General features: G+C 42.7%; 1 protein-coding gene across 1 annotated transcript in view; it reads right to left on the bottom strand.

Moving 5' to 3' along the window:
• PDE11A (phosphodiesterase 11A) overlaps nt 1-22,121 on the bottom strand; it is a 219,634-nt gene that overhangs the window by 27,086 nt on the left and 170,427 nt on the right. Inside the window, exons 14-17 of the mRNA XM_048484470.1 lie at nt 17,367-17,457; nt 11,767-11,867; nt 4,491-4,568; nt 1,422-1,485 (exon numbers count right to left, since the gene is read on the bottom strand). Of these exons, the coding sequence (XP_048340427.1) occupies nt 1,422-1,485; nt 4,491-4,568; nt 11,767-11,867; nt 17,367-17,457 (334 nt within the window). The remainder of the gene's footprint in view (nt 1-1,421; nt 1,486-4,490; nt 4,569-11,766; nt 11,868-17,366; nt 17,458-22,121) is intronic.

Raw genomic sequence — 22,121 nt, 5'->3', positions numbered from 1 at the left:
AAATGGCACTTCATTCCAACTAAGCCTTTGAGGGCTCCTGACCATTTTTGCTGAAAGGAGCAATTTTGCTGGCTGTAGAGCGAGTTTTTCCCTCAGCTCTCGCCTCCTCAGATATTGGGGACCGAAAATTTGACAGGTGGACTAGACTCACTACTTCTGAGAAAACCTAGGGTCGGCAAGTCTGTCTGAGCCATGAGCTTTCAAAAGTAGCCTTCCCCTCCCGACTCGTTGTTTTGTGCTTTCTATTTTTCCAGTTCTTTTACGCTTGTCTGTTTACTTGTTTTTTTATCTTCTAATCTTTCTTTTTTCTGTAAACGTGGTTAGTAAATAAAAATTATTCCATTAAAGAAAAAGAAATGCAAAATGTCAAATCTCTTAATAACTTTGATGGGTTTTATCGGTTTTATTTTTGTGAGCTGCCTTCGTCATGTTCCTTTACAGAAAGGTAGTGCAGAAATGACCTAAATAAATGGCTTACTCGGTTGTAGCACCAAAACATTGGAATTTTCTCCTCAGGGAGATTTATCTGTCTCTCTCTATTGGTGTCTTCTATTAGTGATGAGTTTGTTTGTTTGGTATGGCATATCCCCAATATCAGCTACCGACCACAACAGTTATATTTTTGCATGTCTTTATGGGTTTTGTTGAATTATGAAATGTTTTTAATTGTTCAAACATTTTCATGTTTGCTGCCATGGCGATTACCAATCGGATGGAAAGGCAGCTTTGGTTCATTTTGTGGCAAGAGGGACAGTACACAATAAAAACCCCCAAGGTCATTCAGTTTACTTTAAACACCATTGGTTGATATGAGGTAAAAAAGATTTGTACTGAAAAGGGGCAAGGTAGAAACCTAACTGATATGAAACAAATAATTATGGGGCAGTGATTATGGCTGAGGAAGAAGAAGAGCTAGGATTTATACTTTGCCTTTCTTTCCTGCACAAAGTCTCAAATTAGCTTACAGATTTCTTCGCTTCCTCTCCTCACAATGGACATCTTGTGAGGAAGGTGGGGCTGAGAGAGTTCTGAGAGAACTGTGACTAGACCAAGGTCACCCACCAGGCATCCTGTGTAGGAACAGGGAAACAAATCCAGTTCACTAGACAAGAGTCCACCGCTAACGTGGAAGAGTGGGGAATCAAACCCGATTCTCCAGATCAGAGTCCACAGAACCACTATATCACGCTGGCTCAGATATTCTTCTGATTTCCTAAGATTGCTCAGCTATTAAGTAAACTAACAAACAAACAAAAGGATTGGGCAATAAAACATGCCTAGCAGAAAATCTGTGCTCTTTTTAAATGCACCAATAGTGTTGTAAATCGATTGCAGATTTGGTCCTTTTGCCTGTCAGGTTCCTGGGAAATGCCTTGCGTCAGGACCTCCTTCTCCTTACCCTGCTATTAATCATGACTTGCCTGTCTTGAAATCTCCCACGGTTTGGTCGCAGCTCCAAGGTCACAAGCTGTCATTAGCATCGATCTGGAAAAACAACAACCCACAACAACCCAGAAATGAGCAACGCTTGCTGAATAAACCTTTGTTGTCCTACCAAAGAAATTAACCCTGGATACATAATTTAGCAAAACAAAACAAAACAGAAAGGTCAGAATTAGCGCCGGCTTCCTGTCTGTGGAGAAGATGGCGCTGTTCAAAATTTCAGTCGTCAGCACGGTTTTTATGTTGTTAGATACAGGAAGGCTAATGCATTATAGATCATCAGATAATGAATTTTCAATGTTATCTGTTGACTGCAACAAAAGAAACATGTATCACTGCAGACTACTAATTTTGCTGCACTTTGACTAATAAAGTATTATTTATAATATACAGGGCAGCTAGGATTTTTTTTGCCATGAGGTAAGAAAAGGAATTATTACACAATAAATACAGATTGGGCTAATCTATTTGCCTACTTATAAGTGACTTCTGTGGGTAAGAGAAAAGCTATAACCACAAGAGGCATTCCAGACACTGTTTAAGCTGTTTCCACGGTTCGTCTGCAATAAAAATTCAAGATTTACTGTAAGGACTATAGTGTTTCACTGTAGTTTAATGCCAGGCTACAATTATGTTTTATATGTGTTGGGAGAAAGGAACTATTCAGCTGTAGAAAGCATTTATGTACAGTACATGATGCAGATAAAACTATGAGAAAGCCCAAATGAAGAGCAAGGACACTGGAAATAAAGAAGTGGCAGAATATACTGCCCTAACTCTAAAATCAGGAATGAATGAAATGGCATGGAAAACTAGGAAATGACCCATAGCACAGTTAAAACGCAGAGATGGGAGAATTCTGGTCATCACGAGAATACCTCGCTTCACTGTTGTACGTGCACAACTAGGTGAGAGCATTTTGTCATGGTGTATTTGGATACTGCAAAATCTTTTTTGCAGTTTCTGGGTGGGTGGAGGGCAGGGTCTTCAACCATTTTCAGCCTATGAGCACGTTTGGAATTCTGCCACAGGGTGGTGGGAGCAAGCACAAAATGGACCTCTTTGATCTGAGATTGCAAATGCCTTAACAGACCAGGTGCTCGGGAGCAACAGCCGCAGAAGGCCATTGCATTCACATCCTGCATGTGAGCTCCCAAAGGCACCTGGTGGGCCACTGCGAGTAGCAGAAAGCTGGACTAGATGGACTCTGGTCTGATCCAGCTGGCTTGTTCTTATGTTCTTATGACCCAATCTCACACTCACACATGGAGGAAAACTAAGTACCTGGGACAAGAACACTAATTTTGAAACATACACTGGGAAAGAATAAAGAATAAAACCAACAGTGTGGTGATTTTATTCTGCACAGCTAGCCATGAAGCTTGTCTATGGTGAGGAATGAGCAAAAATAAGGAATATCCCATCCACACCTCTTTTCCACCTACCTGTGATACATGCCATGTAGGAATGTCCTCCTCCTTTCCTACTTACCTGAAACACGCATTATACTTTTGGGAATGCACTTTGATTGGCCTGCATGAGACTTTAAGTACAAGGATTTTTGCGTTTACCCATTTCAAGTGATTTGGTGCTTGCCGACTAGCCAGCATTGGTGTGTATGTTCTTCGTCTTCTAGTCACATTAGAGGCGTAGCTAGGGAAAATGGAGCCCGGTGCAAAATCTGAGTTTTGCTGCCCCCTCCCCCATGTTTGTTTGTGTTCTTTGTATTTTTTTAGTTTTTTTCAGTTTTAAGCCTGCAGGGGGCGCATTTTTTAGGCTAGCAGCAGCAAAATTTCAGGGTATCTTTAGGAGACTATCCTGATTATACCAGCCAGGCTTGGTATAGTGGTTAGGTTTGGTGAAGTTTGGTTCAGGGGGTCCAAAGTTATGGACTCTGAAAGGTGTAGCCCCCATCTCCTATTAAATGGTGGCGAGTCCTTATAATTAGGGATATGAGGGATCACAAATTCCATCAGTCCATCAATTGGCAAATGCTGGCATAGGCTGATGGGAATTGTAGTCCATAACATCTGAGCTGCTGTTCGCCACCACTGTCCTATTGGCTCCTGCATTGAAAACAATGGGGGATGGGGCACCCCCTTTGGGAGTCCAGTAACTTTGGGACCCCTGGAACCAAACCCCAATCTAACTTTGGTGGAAATACCAGGAGAGAAACCTCTGAAAACTCCCTGAAATTTTGGTGCTGTTAGTCTAACTGCGCCCCCTGTAGGCCAAAAAACTGAAAAACACTCAAAAAAATAAAAAAAGAAACCTGAAATTTTTTGCTGCCCTGCCTCTACCCCCAGTAGGCACGCACCCGGTGCACCCGTAATTCTAGGCTCTCCTAGGCTAATGCTCTGAGTCACATGTATGTTGCCTGTATCTTGTCCTTATTAGGGTCTTATTATATAAATTGTATTCTCTGTGCATTTTTTTTGAACTTATAATTAAATAGGGTATTAATCACTAGAGTATTCTCAGATACTGTGTGCCACTAGGTTTGTAGCACTCCTACAGGTATAGTAGTATTTTCAGCCTGGTGAATCTCTGTACCTTCTGGGACTTCAAGCCACACAGTGGTGGGAGCAAGCACAGGGAGGCATCGCAGTGGCAGATGCTGTCTTACAGGCGCGCTACCAGAGACTGGAAATCTCCGATCATTTTTTATATTGTCACAGCCTATGCTTTGAGATGAATGGAAGGAGTTTCATCTTTAGAATTATGGTAGTACCGTGTTTCCCCAAAAACAAGACAGTGTCTTATATTAAATTTGCTCCCAAAGATGTGCTATGTCTTATTTTCAGGGGATGTCTTATTTTTTCTTGTGTTCTGTTCAGTCGGGCATGCTTCCAAACAAAAACTTTGCTACTGGCCTCAATTTTTTGGGATGCCTTATATTTTGTGACCTCCAGTAACCCCATCTAAGGCCTCTTATTTTCAGGGGATGCCTGAGACTGGGAGTAACAGGGTAGCTGCCACCCTTTGCCACTATTACCACAGGCAAATTAAAATAAAGGTAGTCCGCACAAAAGAAAGGTCTCACTTACCGGAATATTTCTCGCTGGCCATTGACACTCCAGTTGTAGTCACCTTTGCTGACAAGTTCAAAAAAGTCGTTCCTCTTCCTGCAACAAAACATGTCAGTGTTAAGGAACAGGCCAGTTTCTAAGACGAAAACTTCTGTATGACAAAATCTTTGTCACCTTTCCATGTGAGATTCTTATCTAACCCAAATGTCACTATGCTCTTTATAAATTACTGTACCAGCATACATAACAAGTAGGAGCCTTACCAAAGGATATACCCCTATTAAAAAAAATTAATTTAATTGTGCGATGTTTTTACAACAGCTCATTAATCTCACAGTCTCCTATTGTACCCTGGCAACAAAGAAAAAAATAATTGGACTTTTTTTTGCAAAGATGAAATGCATTCAGTAAACAATTGGGTTGTACAAATGTGTAGGGTTGCCAACACCCCCGAGTGGTATAATTTTAGGCCTTTTAGACGTATTGAATAGGTAATGTACCAGTTAATTTAAATATATACAGATTTATCACTTTGCATTGGAATCAAGCTAAAACTAAAAGTCACCCAGTGACCAAGAAAAAAAAGCAACTCTTGTTTTAAACCAGCCATGTATTTATTTGTGTAAAACATTTATTTGATGTCTTTCCAGCCTCCATAACTCAAGGCAGCTTACAATATTAAAAAAAATGGTTACCAAAAGCACAACAAAACCAACAGAAATAAAACAATTATAAAATCACATAAAAGGTCACAATGTAGTGAAATGTAGTTTGGAGTAGTGGCAGAAGTGTTGGAATTGAACTAGGGTAAGGGTCTGCAACCTGCGGCTCTCTAGATGTTCATGGACTACAAACCCAGCAGCCCCTGCCAGCATGGCCAATTGGCCATGCTGGCAGGGGCTGATGGGAATTGTAGTCCATGAACATTTGGAGAACTGCAGATTGCAGACCCCCGAACTGGGGAAACCTGAGTGCAGAACCCCATCCAATGAATGACCTTGGGCCATTCACCAGCTCTCATTGAAACCTTTTCAACAAGGTTGATGAAACAACAAAACTTTATGTGTGCTCTTCTGAGCTCCTTGGAAGACAGATGGCATCTAAGTATGTATCTGTAAGTGAACCAGTCACACTATACTACGTGAACAACACAGGTGAGCAATACTTATAACGAAATCAACTTCCCACCCATAACCCATTGTAAAGGTATAATATAATACACTTTTCACCAATATCGAGATCAACAAGCTTTAAAATTTTTAAAAGATTCTAACCAAGATTCAATTTTAAAATAAATAAAAACAGACTAAGCTCCCTTTTCAAAACTGAAGACTTTTATATAAAACTTGACAGTCTTGCCTTGATCATCCATCCCACTAATTACATGATTTAAACTGAGATCTAACATTCCTTTCAATACACTTGACATCTAGTATTCTAGCCCATTTTTACCAGCTTTCATCTTTTACTCAACTAATTCAACTAGATATTTTAAGTGGTCTTTGTTATTCTTCATGTAGAATTCCTTGGCACTTGCTGTAAGGCGATTCTCTGTTTATTTCGCCATGTTAGTTTTGTTGTAGTTGTTAAAAAAGCCCAATAATATATATATAAAAAGTATGTTTCTGTAAGCACACTTGGGCTGTGACTTGTTTTGTTACATCTCTAAACCTGTATACTGATTTTTTCTAACCCTAATTTAGAAATCATCATAATCAAGCTACTTTGACATGAAAGACATATCAGAGGTAGCCTAGTGCAAAGGGAAGCGATAGATCTGTGGCGAATGGGCACAGCACCACTGCCCTGCCTCCAAAAAGGTATTTTGTGGCACAGCCGTCAAGAAAAAAGAAAGAAAAACCTGTTGGCTATCAAAAAGCCTCACTGAGTGTGAAGGCTTATGCCATCCATTTTGGTGGTATAAGACTGGGCCCAGAAAAGGGGATGTTCCCTGGCCGAAAGGGCACTGGAAGTCCACACCAGCACAGGCTCCTGCATCAGAGGAGTACCAGTGTTGACCCCTCCACAGCACCTGGGCAACACACTGCTGCACATACTCCCAGTGCCAAATACATGGCCCACGTGCTGTCCCTTGCATCATTTGGATGATGTTAGGGACACTGGCACCGGAGCAGCGGCTACTCCTAATGTGGTCCGCCCCCCACGGATTGCACAGTTAAAGTAAAAAATACTTTTTTGATAAGCTACATTTACAGAAAGCAACTCATTATAATTTTCCTGAGATGTAGCACAAGAAAAACAGATGGATGAGAAGATAAAAAATGTCATGGTTTATAAATCAGATCAAAGTGGAATTATATAACCAAAAGGTGCCAAAGGAGGTGACTTCTAATTTTAAGAATGATACACATATTGCATGAAGATAGTTTCAGATGGGTAGCTGTGTTAGTTGGTAGTAACAGAACAAAACTAGAGTCCACTATTGCCTTAAGATCAGCAAATTGTTGGTCTTTAAGGCATTTCCAGACTCAAGGCATTGAGGCATCTGGTTTCATTAGGTAAATAAAAATCTCCACAAATAAAGTTAGAATGGAACCCTCCCTAATTTCCCGCTCCCTTCCCCAGTCTACAATGAAGGAATAGTGGTTATCTACAACATACGGATATGGCCTTGTGGTTTAACCAGATCAAATTAAACCAGATTACGATAAACTGATCAGCCCTCTCTCACAGAACAAAAAGGCTCTGGGGAAAGGCAGAAGGAAAATTCCATCACAGAGTATAGCATTCATGAGATGGCATTTACTTTAGTGCCTGTACATGTGTGGAAATGTTTCATCAGAACGTATTCAGCTTTGCAAATTATTGACAGACCATCCTGGTAGATAGGACTATGCTATTTCCAAGATAGTCTTGGGCTCTGGCCCTATTGACATAAAATCTAGAGAAGGGGTCCACACCTTTTTCCCTCTGGGCACATTTGAAATTCTGAGACCAGCAACAAAATGGCTGCCATAAAATGGCTGCCACAGGAGGTGTAGCCAGTCACAGAACGATTGCCACAGCTTAACTTCAGTAGCACAGTGCATATCCTTATGATGTGGGGGCAGTTGCTGCCAAAGCAACATTTAAAAAAAACCAAATTGCACAGCCAATCAAATCTCCAATATCAGAAGCCTTGCTGGGCAAAAGCCCTACCTGCTCCTACCCACTTCCTAAAATACTTAGCAGGTGACAGAAAAGGTGTTGGTAGGTGTCATGGTGCCTACAGGCCCCTGATCTAGTGTGTCAGATTTGTTGCCACTCTTTAGCTCATTCCGCACATGCAGAATAATGCACTTTCAAACTGCTTTCAGTGCCCTTTGAAGCTGTGCAGAATGGCAAAATCCACTTGCAAACAGTTGTGAAAGTGGTTTGAAAACGCATTATTTTGCGTGTGCGGAAGGTTCTCTTGTTTGCACATCACTCCCAGAAACATGTGCAACTTCCAGCCAGATGGTCAATCTGTATTGTGCATATACCAACAAGAGATGGTCTTCACAGGGCTAGCGGTCATCTATATAGTCTTGAACAGAAATAGGTAAGCTTCAAAAGTCAGGCTGTCAAAAACACAAAAGAGCAGTTGGGGGGGGGGGGTAGTTGCTTCCTCCTCCATGATGACTGCCTTTTTCTGTTTCATTGAGTAGGAAGAATATTAATAAGGCCACAATCAAAACATGTTTTTCTCACATCTTTGGTCCCATAAAGTATACCAAAGTGCTTGCCCGTTACAAAAAGTTTCTAACACAATCCAAAGTCACATAAGCAGGAATGAAATTTCCTTCCCTCTCTTGTAGATTCATGCATGATGGCCTAACAACCCCTCTGGGAATAAGATCTGCAGTGATGACAATTTTAATGGCCTTGACTAGCTGGCATGCAGGCATTAAATCAATCTCATCCTTAACTGTTCACAGGCAATTCTGCATTGCATCAGCACCACACAGAGGTGTTTTGTTTTTAATGAGTGGGACCTTTTTTCATTCATATACAAAACCCTGCCATTTAAAGGCATATTTGTTTCCTTCCTCAGAAAATAGAACTAAGTGTGAAAATTCCCCTTTTCCCCATTGTTCTACAGACCGTTTATTAATTGACAAGGAAATAAAACTTTCAGCCATGACCGGAAGATGACCTTCTCACACCCAACTTCAACAAACTGCATTATGACATCAGATGGGAACCAAGAACAATCGTAAGAGTCTTATATCAATATAGAAGTACATGTGGCAGCTCCTGGGTTAGCTCACCTCTTCTTTGTGTCAAAACAGGGAAGAAGAAGAAGAAGAAGAAGAAGAAGAAGAAGAAGAAGAAGAAGAAGAAGAAGAAGAAGAAGAAGAAGAAGAAGAAGAAGAAGAAGAAGAAGAAGAAGAAGAAGAAGAAGAAGAAGAAGAAGAAGAAGAAGAAGAAGAAGAAGAAGAAGAGTTGGATTTATATCCTCCCTTTCTCTCCTGCAAGGAGACTCAAAGGGGCTTACAATCTCCTTTCCCTCCCCCCCTCACAACAAACACCCTGTGAGGCAGGTGAGGCTGAAAGAGCTCAGAACCGTGACTAGCCCAAGGTCACCCAGCTGGCGTGTGTGGGAGTGTTCAGCCTAATCTGAATTTCCCAGATAAGCCTCCACAGCTCAGGCGGCAGAGCGGGGAATCAAACCCGGTTCTTCCAGATTAGAGTACACCTGCTCTTAACCACTACGCCACTGCTGCTCCTAGTAGAAAAAAAATAATTGGAGAGATTTTAGTTGATCCTGCTTAGCTTCCCTGAACTGCTAAGATAGGGCTACCCTGGGCAATCAAGGTCAAGGCTAGCAATGCTCACTGGGAGACTAACAACAGAATCCTAAAGAGAATTACTCCAGTCTAAGCCCAATCATTTCAATGGCCTTAGACAGGAATAGCTCTGTTTAGGATTGCATTGTGAAGCTGCAGTCCTGAAGGCACTTTCCGAGGAGTAAGCCTCATTCAACAAGATGGGGCATGGCGGACCTTAGTAAAGCTGCTCACGATTGCTCCCTGAAAGGCTCACTTTATTTTACAACGGGTCAAGCATCTGCAACAACCAAAGGCAAACAGTCAACCACAGGTTGGATAATGGATAGGATGCAAAAAACAAAAAACAAAAACAGCATCCCTGTATTCTAGCTATGGCTATACTAGCTCTGAGCCCAAAGCTGTTGAGCCCCAAATTTCTTTCCTAGCTGCAATGTCTTTGGGTTGTGACATCCACCACCCAAGTATATATCCCAATTCCATGAAGGCACTGAAGCCCACAGGTATTTCACTTTCAGCATTGAAATGATGCCTTAAGGTGCATAAAGAAGCATTATACGTAAGGTACTTTTCCAAAACTTCTATCATGGGGGGGATGGCTTGCTGAGGTAGGTCAAAGTGGAAGACGCAAGCTCAATGGTGCCTTAAATGAGCTTTCTTCTGCATCACCTCACCTCATTCACGCACAAGCTGACACTACCCAGGTTTGCTCTGTGGACTGCCAGCAAACCCCATCCACTGCCGCATCCTTTCCTCTAAGGAAAAGATGTGGCATTCTGATAATCTGATACATTTCTGAGAGCCTGTGTGTGTGTGCGCGCGCGCGCACGCGCCTGCCGACAAGTTACAGCTGACTTATGGTGATGCCGAAGGGTTTTCAAGGCAGGAGATATTCAGAGGTGGTTTGCCGTTACCTCCTCCACATAGGCTGAGAGAGTTCTGAAAGATCTGTGACCCAAGGTCACCCAGCTAGAGTCATATCTAGTGAAAATGTAGCCCAGTGCAAAATCTGAGCCCCTCCCCCCCCCCACGGATGGTTGGCCGCCCTCCCCCACCACAACCAAACAACTTTTTTTGCACCAGGCCTTGAAGTCAGTGTATGGACCCTGGGGGAAAGAGGAGGGGTCCGGGGGCGATTTTCTGCGCCCCTCCATGTGACAAAATGGCTGCAGTCTGGAGATTTGTGACCCCATATGTAACCCTGGGCGCCTCTGCACCCAGCAGGCTTCATGTGGAGGAGAAAGGACTCAAATCTTGTCCTCCGGTCACTCTTAACCACTACTCTGTGCTGGCTCTTCAGAGAAGATTTACTCAAGTTTATATATCAGCTTTTTTCCTGGCAGGTGTATCTGTCTTTAAAAACTCTACAATAGGCAGAAATTCAAAAGGGGAATAATTTATCCACAAGCAGATGCAAACAAATAACAAAGATTTGTTTGCTGAATTTCTTGGAATTATGCACATGTGCAAGAGCATGTCCGGAAAAAAAGTTGGCAGATTTCTTTGCAAATGAATAGAGTCTGTAGAAAAGGAAGGCAAAAGGCCGGGGCTCAGTGTAGAGTCTACGCTCTGCCTGGCACCAAATTCACTCTGGTGTTTCCAGTTGAAGGATCTCTAATGGAAGGATCCCCAGCAAATCAATCTAGACTCTGGGAGACCTACTTCCAGTCAGAGTGGACAACCTGAGCTTGGGGAGAGGCCGTGGCTTAGTGGCAGAACCTCTGCTTGGCATGTAGAACGTCCCAGGTTCAATCCCTGATATCACCAGTTAAAAAGACCATCAAAAGACCCTGGAGAGCCAATCCCAGTCTGAGAAGACAACGTTGACTTTGATGGACCAATGGCCTAATTCAGGACAAGCCAGCTTCACGTGTTCATGTGAGCTAGCAGACATTACTGAGAATGGACGACTAGATCATTGAAATGCTAGTTTTCCACTGAAAGGGATATCCGGACTTAATAAAACAAGCATGTTCCACCTTATGGTTTTCTATATAATTACTGCTGCAAGATTAATTTTTTGCTAGAAATTGGAATCAAAAAGTTACTCCCAACCTACATGACTGGATAGGTAAAATAAAAATGATTCCTATTTTGGTAAAGTTAACTTTTTATCAAAAAAGAATAACAATACTTATGAATTAGATCATTTATAGTCAAATGCAATACAGAGAATGGAAAAGGTTATTTCTTAATTTCGGTTTCGGTTTCTTTTAGTTGGCGTCATTTAGTGGGTGTTTTGCAATTTGTTTTTATGGTATGTTGTGTTTGTATTTTCATTACTATCTGTATTCGTATGAAATTATATTACATTTAAAAAATAAAATAAAATAAAACAGCTACACATAATATATGTAAAATGCTTGTAAAATGCAGACGGCACTGGAGTAAATAATTCAAACGATCCTTAAATACTAACTGCGAGCGTTATGTGCCACGTGCCCTCACTGGTATTTAAAAGGTCATCAGGGGCTGTGGTTTTCTCAGATTTTAATTTGTCAAATTCAGAAAATGCCAATACCTACTCAAAATAGAGAGTGAGGTCAGTTGCCAATATTGACTTCTTCAGAAGCTGCATAAGGTCACTGTAGTCCTTGGAGGACAAGTTAGCAAAGATGTTGTGACCCTATAATGAAAGAGATAGCAAAGATAAATAGTTGAAAATCAATGCAGGGGTTTTAAAGGTTTTCCAATCACTCGACAATGCATGTCATCATTACCACCAATGCTTCTTCATTCAAGGCAAAAATCATGACGAAAATATTTCCATCAGCCACTGTAATTAAGCCGTTTTCATCTTTTCCCCTCCTCCGCTAGATTGAAACGATACAGAAAGACATTTGGTGCATGCAATTCATTGAACAGCAAAAACTCTTAATTTTGCTCATTCCTTAAATGCCTTCGGAACTATATTGCTGAGTTCTTTGGCTGCTTTCCTAACAAATGTATATGTATTAGCAGACACATTGTAGACATCTATTAAGGGCCCTTCTGCACATGCAGAATAATGCACTTTCAGTCCACTTTCACAATGGTTTGCAAGTGGATTTTGCTATTCCGTACAGTAAAATCCAGCTGCAGAGTGCATTGAAAGTGGATTGAAAGTGCATTCTTCTGCATGTGCGGAAGGGGCCTAAGTTTCAGGCTGATGTGGAATTGGGATGCCAGCCACCAACTGGGACCTGGGGATCCCCTGGAATTATAGCTCATCTCCCAACTACAGGGACCTGTTTCCCCAGAGAAAATGGATTTTTTTTTGGAGGATGGACTCTCTGGCACTGGACCCAGCTGAGGTCCTTGTCCCCCCAAGGCAAAATCCCCAAATCTTCACAACTTGGAGCTGGCAACCCTACTCCCCCACCCTGAGGGTGACTGGATTTGGGGGACCTGGCAACCCTAATGTGGAACGTGTTAAGTCCCCATGAGTTCAATGAGTATCACTTCCTGATACACTGGCATATCTTGGGGCAGGGTCATTTGACCCAGGAGCCATTTGCAAGGGGTGCATTTTGGTGACCTGCCCCTTCTGCCTATCTGGCCATCTGCCCCTACCTCACCACACTGCCAGGACCCCACTGCCTGCCTGCCTGGGAGCTGGGTGGCACTAGGGCAGTGGTGGCGAACCTTTGGCACTCCAGATGTTATGGACTACAATTCCCACCAGCCCCTGCCAGCATGACCAATTGGCCATGCTGGCAGAAGCTGATGGGAATTGTAGTCCATAACATCTGGAGTGCCAAAGGTTCACCACCACGGGACTAGGGCCTGCCCCCCGCCCCCAGCACACTTCCATTGATTTTGCTCCCACTGCCATGGATGCTGCAGGCTTTTGGCAGCTTCCTGTCCTTTCCCAGGCCAGAAGGAAGGCTGTGGAGCAGGGAGGTGTTAGGGGGATCCTGCTGTGCACTCTTCCCCTGCCCGAGGTTCTGTGGACCTTGTGGGAAGGGATGGAGCCACCCTCGGTTCCTCTACCGCTTCTTTGCTGGGTGACAACAGTGGGATGCAAAGCTGCGCAGAGACACAGCAGGCACTGTCAGGGCGTGGCTTCATGCTCACCTCGCTCTTGCCCAGCCGCATTTTGGGTAAGTGGCACCCAACTCCGGGGCTTGGGGACTGCACAAAACAGAGGTTCCCTCCCTACAAACCCCAGGCGGGAGATGAGGGCAGTGCAATGGCCAGGTGGCCCCTCCATTCTTGTGCAGTATACTGGGCACATGGAGGGAATCCACCCATCCACAGGGTGCCAGCAAAGTTGGTGAGGGTGAGGTGGCAGGAAAATGACCAGCTGGAGCTTGGGGAGGAGGCTTGTCCTTTTGTGGCAGTACGCCACGGTCCTGATACATATATTTAGGAGTCCTTGAGTCTCCGTTAGTGTCCCTTTACAAGTTTTTTAATGGACGAGTTGTTTATACCAAAGCTTTCTCTCTTGTAAACAGTCTCAAAATGGCTTACAACTGACCTCCCTTCCTCTCCCCTCAACAGAGGCCTTGTGAGATAGGTGGGGATGAAAGAGTTCTGAAAGAACTGTGAGTAGCCCAAGGTCACCCAGAAGGCTTTTTGTGGAGAAGTGGGGAAAACGGACCAGTTCACCAGATAAGAGTCCACTGCTCATGTGGAGGAGTGGGGAATCAAACCCAGTTCTCCAGATTAGAGTCCTTAATCTAATCACTACCTACCCTGGTTGATGTTCTCCTCTTTCTTCTGGCACAATCCACAAATGCAAAGAGGAACATGGGAACAATGTGAAGGTAGACACCCCAGCCTGCTATGTCAAGGGCACTTAGTTACAATTGGATCTACTCATGATTAAGAGCTCGATGAAGAGAAGAAAGCTAGCTGGAGGAAAATCAGTATCACTTCAAAGATATATCACGTGAAAGGTGAAATCTTGGGATCCTCAAACTGAAGTCAAGATTGACTTAATGTATTGATGGAATCCACACATTTACTGCAGAACATGTTCACGGCACAATCATAAAAATGAATGGGAGAAACTGGTTCCTAGCTGTGCGAAGAGAGTCATACGTGCATACACGTGTACACACAGAGACTCTGGGCATAGGTTCCAAGAAATGCATATCAATTGGGGCTGGAGCTTGCCTCTGCAATTCCACTCCCTTCCACCCTTGTTAATTCCAAACTCTGAACATATGATGGGCTTTTTTGTTTTGTTTTCTCAGTGTTTTATGGCTCCATAAATCCCCAGCTCTTTTCCCAGACTCCTATTTATACACCATTCAACGATTTTTTTTCCATCCAATGAATCATCCCCACCACCTTTTTCTTTTTCTAAACTTTAATATATTAGATAATTGTCTCGGTTGCTTTATTAGCATTCTGTCCTCTCCTCTTTGTCAGCAACTCCTCTTCTAATACCTCACAGTATTCATTTATGTTCAATCGCTAATGCAAGGCCCCCTTTGATCACCCCTCCCTTTCTGAATTCCCTGTCTTGAAAACAGAATGTTAAGAAAGACTCTTTCTGGGGCTGCAGTATATATTTATGATGTATGCGTTATACAGGGATGAGTGTTTTTAGAACGGCTATCAATGTTTCACTGAAACTGATTATGAACCCTTATTCTTTTGGGAAAGGACTATGAGGTTAAAACATCTTCTGTTAGAAAAGTAGGTGTGAACTGTAACACAATCCAAGTTTGGTGCTGAAGAAATATAAAACCCGAATTCAGAATACGTTGAGCACACTGAATACTGATGCACTTTGCGTGTGTTCCCACAATCTAGGCTTTCAATAAGCAGGATGTCAGGGGAGAGGAGGATCAGAAGGAGGGCAATAAAATACTATCCTTGCTCAGGCACGTAGACCCCTTCCGCACATGCAGAATAATGCACTTTCAATCCACTTTCAATGCACTTTGAAGCTGGATTTTACTGTGGGGAACAGCAAAATCCATTTTCAAACAATTGTGAAAGTGGATTGAAAGTGCATTCTTCTGCATGTGCGGAAGGGGCCACAGAAAGACTTGTGAATATGTTTCTTATTCCCTCCACGAGAGGGAGAGGCTTCATGGCTCAATGGTAGAGCATCTGCTTGGCAAGCAGAAGGTCCCAAGTTCAATGCTAAGCATCTGCAGTTAAAGGGAACAGGTGATGTGAGGGCTCTCTCAGCCCCACCTACCTCACACCTATCTACCTACCTACCCCACCTCCACCTACCCTCAGCCCCACCTACCTACCCCACCTCCACCTGGCCATGGAGAGCGGCTGCTAGTCTGAGCAGACAATACTAACATAATAACATGAGATGAGACCAGTGGTCCATCTAATCCAGCATCCAGTTTCACAGAACAGATGAGCTGCCCTGGAGGGTAAAAAAGGGTGTAAAGGCCAGGGCCCTCCCCTGCTATTGCCTCCCAGCACTAGTATTCAGAGGTTTGCTAGTAGCCACGGAGTGGCCTCTCCAGCATGAATCTAATTATGCTTATAAGGCCCCTTCCGCACATGCAGAATAATGCACTTTCAATCCACTTTCAATGCACTCTGCAGCTGGATTTTACTGTGAAATAGCAAAATCCACTTGCAAACCATTGTGAAAGTGGACTGAAAGTGCATTATTCTGCATGTGCGGAAGGGGCCTTAGCTACGTCCTTTGGAAGTGACCTTGATAGCCCAGCGGTCTAACTCAGAATAAGGCAGCTTCATGTACTCAAGAAGGGTTAATATGGTCCAGATTAACAGGAAGAATGGGACTACAGATCAGCAGTTCCTCACGCTCCTCGAATCCCCAGATTTCAAAAGTGGGCAGAATGGAGCAGAATGGAAGTCTGTCATAAGAGGAAGGGAAAGTTTACTGTATTTACACGGAGTCGTGGATCAGAACCAAAAGCATGAAGATTGGTGCCAGAAGCCGGTTGAAAAATTATGGCCAGCATTCACAGCTTTAAACTTGTGTGATCTAAGTGCAATCTTCATTTCAAAATGGGAAAGAAAGCTTACGAAAATATCTCAAATGATTATGATCTTTTCTTTGCCTAACTGACTGAAATATTTTGCTTACAGATCAGTCCTAAACAGTTGTGCGTGAGGTGCCGTCACTTATGGCGATCCCTCATGGGGTTTTCAAGGGAAGACAGTTCCAGCGGTGGTTTTCCATTGCTCTTTTCCCTTTGCGTTGGTCTCCCATTTAAGTACTAACCGGGGACAGCCCTGCTTAGTTTCCAAGATCTGATGGGTTATCCAGGTCAGAGTTATAAGCAGTCTGTTATAACATCCTAAATTCGTTGAAGTCAACAGGCTCAGAAAAAATGTAATTCTGTTCAGGACTCCATTGTTAATTTGTTAACCAAAGTGAGAACCAAACTATAAAACAAGAATAAGCACAATCCTTGACATTTCATTACTACTTTTATCAGAAAGAGTGCTTCACAACTGGATCCCCCCCCCACACAGATCTATTTCTAGTTTGTAAAAGTATGTTTAGTGCTGAGGAAGGAGAGAAAGAAAAACAATAAACCATTGGGGTGGTGCGTAGTTTCTGGGCTGTATGGCCGCATTCTAGCAGCATTCTCTCCTGACGTTTTGCCTGCATCTGTGGCTGGCATCTTCAGCCACAGATGCAGGCGAAACGTCAGGAGAGAATGCTGCTAGAACACGGCCATACAGCCCGGAAACCACACAGCACCCAAGTGATTCCGGCCGTGAAAGCCTTCGACAATACAATAAACCATTTACTTCACAAAACAAAAAGTTGCGTTTTCTGATCAGATGAACTTATTTTCTAAGAATTCCAAGGGGGCTGTGATAGAATTTTATCAGAGACTATACAGTTACTGTATTAATTAAGGCAGAAGCAATGCGAAGCCATATTCCAGGGGAAAAATATACAGTATTTATGATGAAGAATAATTTACTAGGATATTGAAGCTTTATGGCTATAAACGGCAAAAATCAGAAACATTCCAGCCTTCTTTGGTAGAGGGAACTCCCGTTACACAAAACATTGTTTCACAAAAACCAGTGGAGGATCTGCCAAAAGAATCTCAGAATAGTTTTTACATATGTTGACAGTGACAGAAATGAGTAATCAATGTGTTTCCAATTGAAAAAAAATGATAATGTTTACTCTAGACATTTGCATTCACAAAAGATTCAGCGGGTTTTGTACCTCACTTTGAAGAATCATGACAGCATGGTTAAAATGATGGTGTTCCAGGGTAGCGGATGTTCCGTACAGTTGAGCCAAAGCAGACCCGCTCCTGGAAAAACACACAAAGTAACAAACTGTTTATTGTCAAAGGCTTTCACGGCAGGAATCACTGGGGCGTTGTGGGTTTTCCGGGTTGTATAGCCGTGTTCCAGTAGCATTTTCTCCTGACGTTTCGCCTGCATCTGTGGCTGGCATATTCAAAGATGCCAGCCACAGATGCAGGCGAAACATCAGGAGAAAATGCTACCAGAACATGGCCATACAACCCGGAAAACCCACAACGCCCTAACAAACTGTTACTCCAGTGCTATCCAATTTTACCAGTTGTGAGCCCAAGTTAAAAAAAAACTTCAAAAATATTTTATGGAATGACACTGAAGTTGATTTAGCACTTGGTTGTGTGTCTAGAAACTAAAATGGCAGCTTGTGAGACATTTTGCACGCTGAGGGGCATTATATCAATTGTCATCTCACTCACAATAAACAGGATAACTCAGAGAAGGATCGAGGGCAGGCTAAAATTAGGCTGATCTACACCCAACTATTATTCATGAGTATGTTTTAATAACATATATTCGACTGTCAAGTACAGCTTCACTGAGGATCAAAAAATCCACTGAGAAGGGGCAACCCAGGTCTATGAAAGAGTATTTTGAAAACCTGGGGGTTTGCTGAAAAATAAGAAATGTTTAATAAAAAAACTTCCAGATGGCTAAAAATCCCCATTTGGCACAGTGATGTCTGTATGCATCTTTTATCAGGGAACAGGGCTATAAGCTATTTAAAGATTCTGCCATAAGGGAGACAATTGTTGTCTGAGCAATAGTTAGTATTATAGCATACTATTTCCAGACTAAATCATAAAGCTTTCTCATAGTAGTATATACAGTAATAAACCTTGTACTACATAGTGATGGTAATTTTTCTAAGACTTTCGATCCTCTGAATTAATTCATTATGCAGCTTCTTTGAGATATAAACCTTGTGTACATTGTATTCTTCAGCACTTCTGATTATGCAAATATTCTGGGCATATTTTGGGCATCCCTGTGGAAATACGCCTGTTTATGTTGAACCACTAGCATACGTTTAAATAGACGCACACTCAGTTTGTGGATCTGCACACAGTTGGAAACAGAATGATGGACCAGATAAGACAGGACACTTCAGTATTATCTGAACAAATGGCACCATCACTTTCACTGTGAGGATCAAGTTCCATCTGCTGTCCATCTGTGGACTTGGAATGGGCTTAGATCAGTGGTGGGATCCAAAAATTTTAGTAACAGGTTCCCATGGTGGTGGGATTCAAACAGTGGCGTAGCGCCAATGGGGCTGGGCGGGGCACAACGGGGGCATGGCCGGGCATTCCCGGGGCGGGGCATTGCTGGGCAGGGCTGTGGCAAGGATGCAGCCACTGCGCCGGTCCTTGGGCGGGAAACGAATGCACGCAGGTGCAGGCTGCCACGCACACCGGTGCACCTCCTGCTAGACTGCTTCAAGTTCTGTGCGCTACTGCTGAGGAGCGGAGGAGGGGCGTAACTAAGGCAAAAATCACATGGCAAAATCACCAATTAGTAACCCCCTCTTGGCACACACAAATAATTTGTAACCTGTGAGAACCTGCAGGATCCCACCTCTGGCTTAGATTAAAATAATAGTACACGGGATTGCACAACAGTTAGACGATGGCAGGCCACCTCTATTTCTTGCTTGCATCGAAAGCCCCTTGCTGGGGTCACTATTAATTAGCTTCTACCAGTGCAGGGAAGCAACTGTTGCCAATTTCCTATCCCAATGCAGACCCTCCACATCTCTCCCAGAACTGCTTCTGGTGCCTCCTTAAATCCAAGAGCAACATTGGTGGAGGGTGTAGTGATGCCCTCTATGGCACCTTATTCCATCTCCAGCACTGCCTTTATTCCATCTCTGTTGCTGGCATTGCTGGTCGCCTTCCGGCCTTAGGATCGGACCCTATTGATCGATTACTACTGTTATTAATGATTAATACTAATTGTATAGGTTTTATGATAATGCTGCTAGTGTGATTTAAGGGATTTTAATGTTTATTGTTCAGGATTTGTATTTTATTGTGCATTGATTGCTTATTGTACACCGCCCAGAGCCCTTCGGGGATTGGGTGGTCTATGAAATAATAATAATAATAATAATAATAATAATAATAATAATAATAATAATAATAATAATAATAATAATAATAATAATAGAATGGAAGAGTTGTGCACATATATACTTGAATAAGATCAGTTTTTCAGAAGTAGTAAGTGCTATACATAGGGACATTTGTGTGCATGCTCAGATCTTCTCAACTGGATCATGATTTTATATGTGCCTGTTACCTGTTGGCCTATGTGTTCATCTCTCTCTTAACAATCTTATACAATGAATAAATCTATTTGATGGCCCTGCAAACATAAAGCCTGCACACGTGTATACAGCGGTACCCTAAACAGACTTACAACCTTCTTAAGTCCATTGAAGCCAATGGACCGAGAAGGGTGTAACTCTGCTTAGAATGGTACTGTCAGGGAGCAATTGCAAGCAGATCTACTCAGGAGCAAGTCCATTTCAGTTAATGTAACTGGTTCCCAGGAAGCTGATTTTACAGCAGAATCCTAAGAATACTTTGCGGGGAGTAAGCCCCACTGAACAGACTTGAATAAGGTTCTGAGCAGACGTGCTTCGGATTGCTCTCTCAGCCTCACAGTGCGGATGCACCATTTCTCTGTGTTTTCTGTCATTCTTCACCAATATCATATGTAACAAAACAAAAAATAGGTAAGCAAAATGTGCATTAAAATCAGCCGAACTAAAGGGCAATTCTGTTATCCAGAACATAGGCAGCAGCATGCAACATTAACGATTCCAAAAAGCGAACGAAGATACAGAAACAGAACGTGCAGCACTGAGGAAAAATTAACACCAAGATTCTACCAGTTTTTTTCAAAGACGTGATTATTTAAAAACAATCCTTCCCCCACAGAGGCATTTTTATGCATCTCAGATTGATTAAAATGCTAAGTGGAATCCTTAAAGGGAAACTATGATATGTAATTACTACGCTGAGGATTGTTGGTCGGTGGAAGGCAATAGGGTTCTACTGTCACCACAGATTAATCGGCACCAGTATTTTACTTCTGGGATGCAGCCCTAAAGCAACAAAATGAGGGTCTGGCTGTTGTTGTTTTAAAGAAACGAGTGGAAGAGATTATGCTGGGAACAATGAGGAGGAATCTCCTAGGAGCTTATTTTATACAGCTGTGGAACAGTGATATTTAATCATCATGGGGCAGCTGAAAAGCCAAAAGAGGGGGATGAGTAGGAAACATCCCCCTGAGAACGCTGCGCAGAGGTCTACGATCAGAGTAATTTCAGGGAGCGGTGACATTGTTTTCAATCACATGCCTTTTGATCTTTCAATCACACTCAACCTGGCTCTGAGAAACTAAAGCGGGGGTGGGGTGGGGGTGGGGAGGATGGAAGACAGACACAACAACTAGATTTTTAGAAGCGGGGGAAATGCCTTCGGAAAGTTGCCAGTAATATTTAAGATGTGAGATCCTACGCAGTTACGCCTTTCTAAACCCATTAGCTTAGAATGGCGTAATTTTCTTAGGAGGGTAACTCTATGTCACAATGTGCCCACCATTCAAAGCACTTAAAATGATAACAGAAAGGCTCCATTGTCTTTATATCAACAGCAGGGACCGCAAACAACGAGATATAGCCATTGACTGATGGAATTCTCCTTTAAGCTACCTTTTTTAAAAAAGGAAAGTATACACCATCTTAACAAGGAAAGATGACAGACTAACTATTTTGTACTATAATTTGTTATCATCTATCAAAGAAAATCTGCACTTTAATATTCAGGTTTCAGAGAGCAGCTGTGTTCTACCTGCAGTAGAACAGCTAGACTTGAGTCTAGTAGCACCCTTAGAGACCCCCAAGATTTTTTTGGATATCAGCTTTTGAGAGTCAAAGTTCATATCTGATGAAGGGAACTTTAATGCTCGAAAGCTTATACCCAATGTTCCCTATAAGCCATGTAGTCAAGCAGGCACCATATTGGTACCGTGCACCTTGGGCAGCCACCAGCAGAGGGAGCCCCTGCAAGAGTCTCACTTCCGTGCAGAGGTGGAGAACTTCTGACCAGTTCCCTACCATGGTTAGAGGGACTGCTGCTCATATCCAAAAAATCATGTTGACCTCAAAGGTGCCACTGGTCTCAAATTTAGCTTTAATATCCAAGTTATTATCATAACTCATGGACAATTCATAGGTAACAAAACATATAGAACAGTACTTGCATGGGCAGATACCCCCCAAGGTTTTTTTCCTTCAGAAGAAGAAGAAGAAGAAGAAGTAGAGGAAGAGGAAGAGGAAGAGGAAGAAAAGGAGGAGGAGGAAGAGGAGTAGTAGTAGTTTGGATTTATACATCTCTTTATTTATAGTTTGGATTTATATATCTCTTACAAACTTACAAACTCCTTTCCCTTCCTTTCCCCACAATAGACACCTTGTGGGGCTGAGAAAGCTCCAAGGAACTGTGACTGGCCCAAGGTCACCCAGCAGGAATGTAGGAGTGCGGAAACACATCTGGTTCACAGATAAGCCTCTGCCACTTAGGTGGAGGAGTGGGGAATCAAACCCAGTTCTCCAGATTAGAATCCACCTGCTCTTAACCACTGC

The sequence above is a fragment of the Sphaerodactylus townsendi genome, linkage group LG02 (genome assembly GCF_021028975.2).
Source record: "Sphaerodactylus townsendi isolate TG3544 linkage group LG02, MPM_Stown_v2.3, whole genome shotgun sequence".
Classification (NCBI taxonomy): Eukaryota; Metazoa; Chordata; class Lepidosauria; order Squamata; family Sphaerodactylidae; genus Sphaerodactylus; species Sphaerodactylus townsendi.
This window is presented reverse-complemented; position numbering and strand designations above follow the sequence as displayed.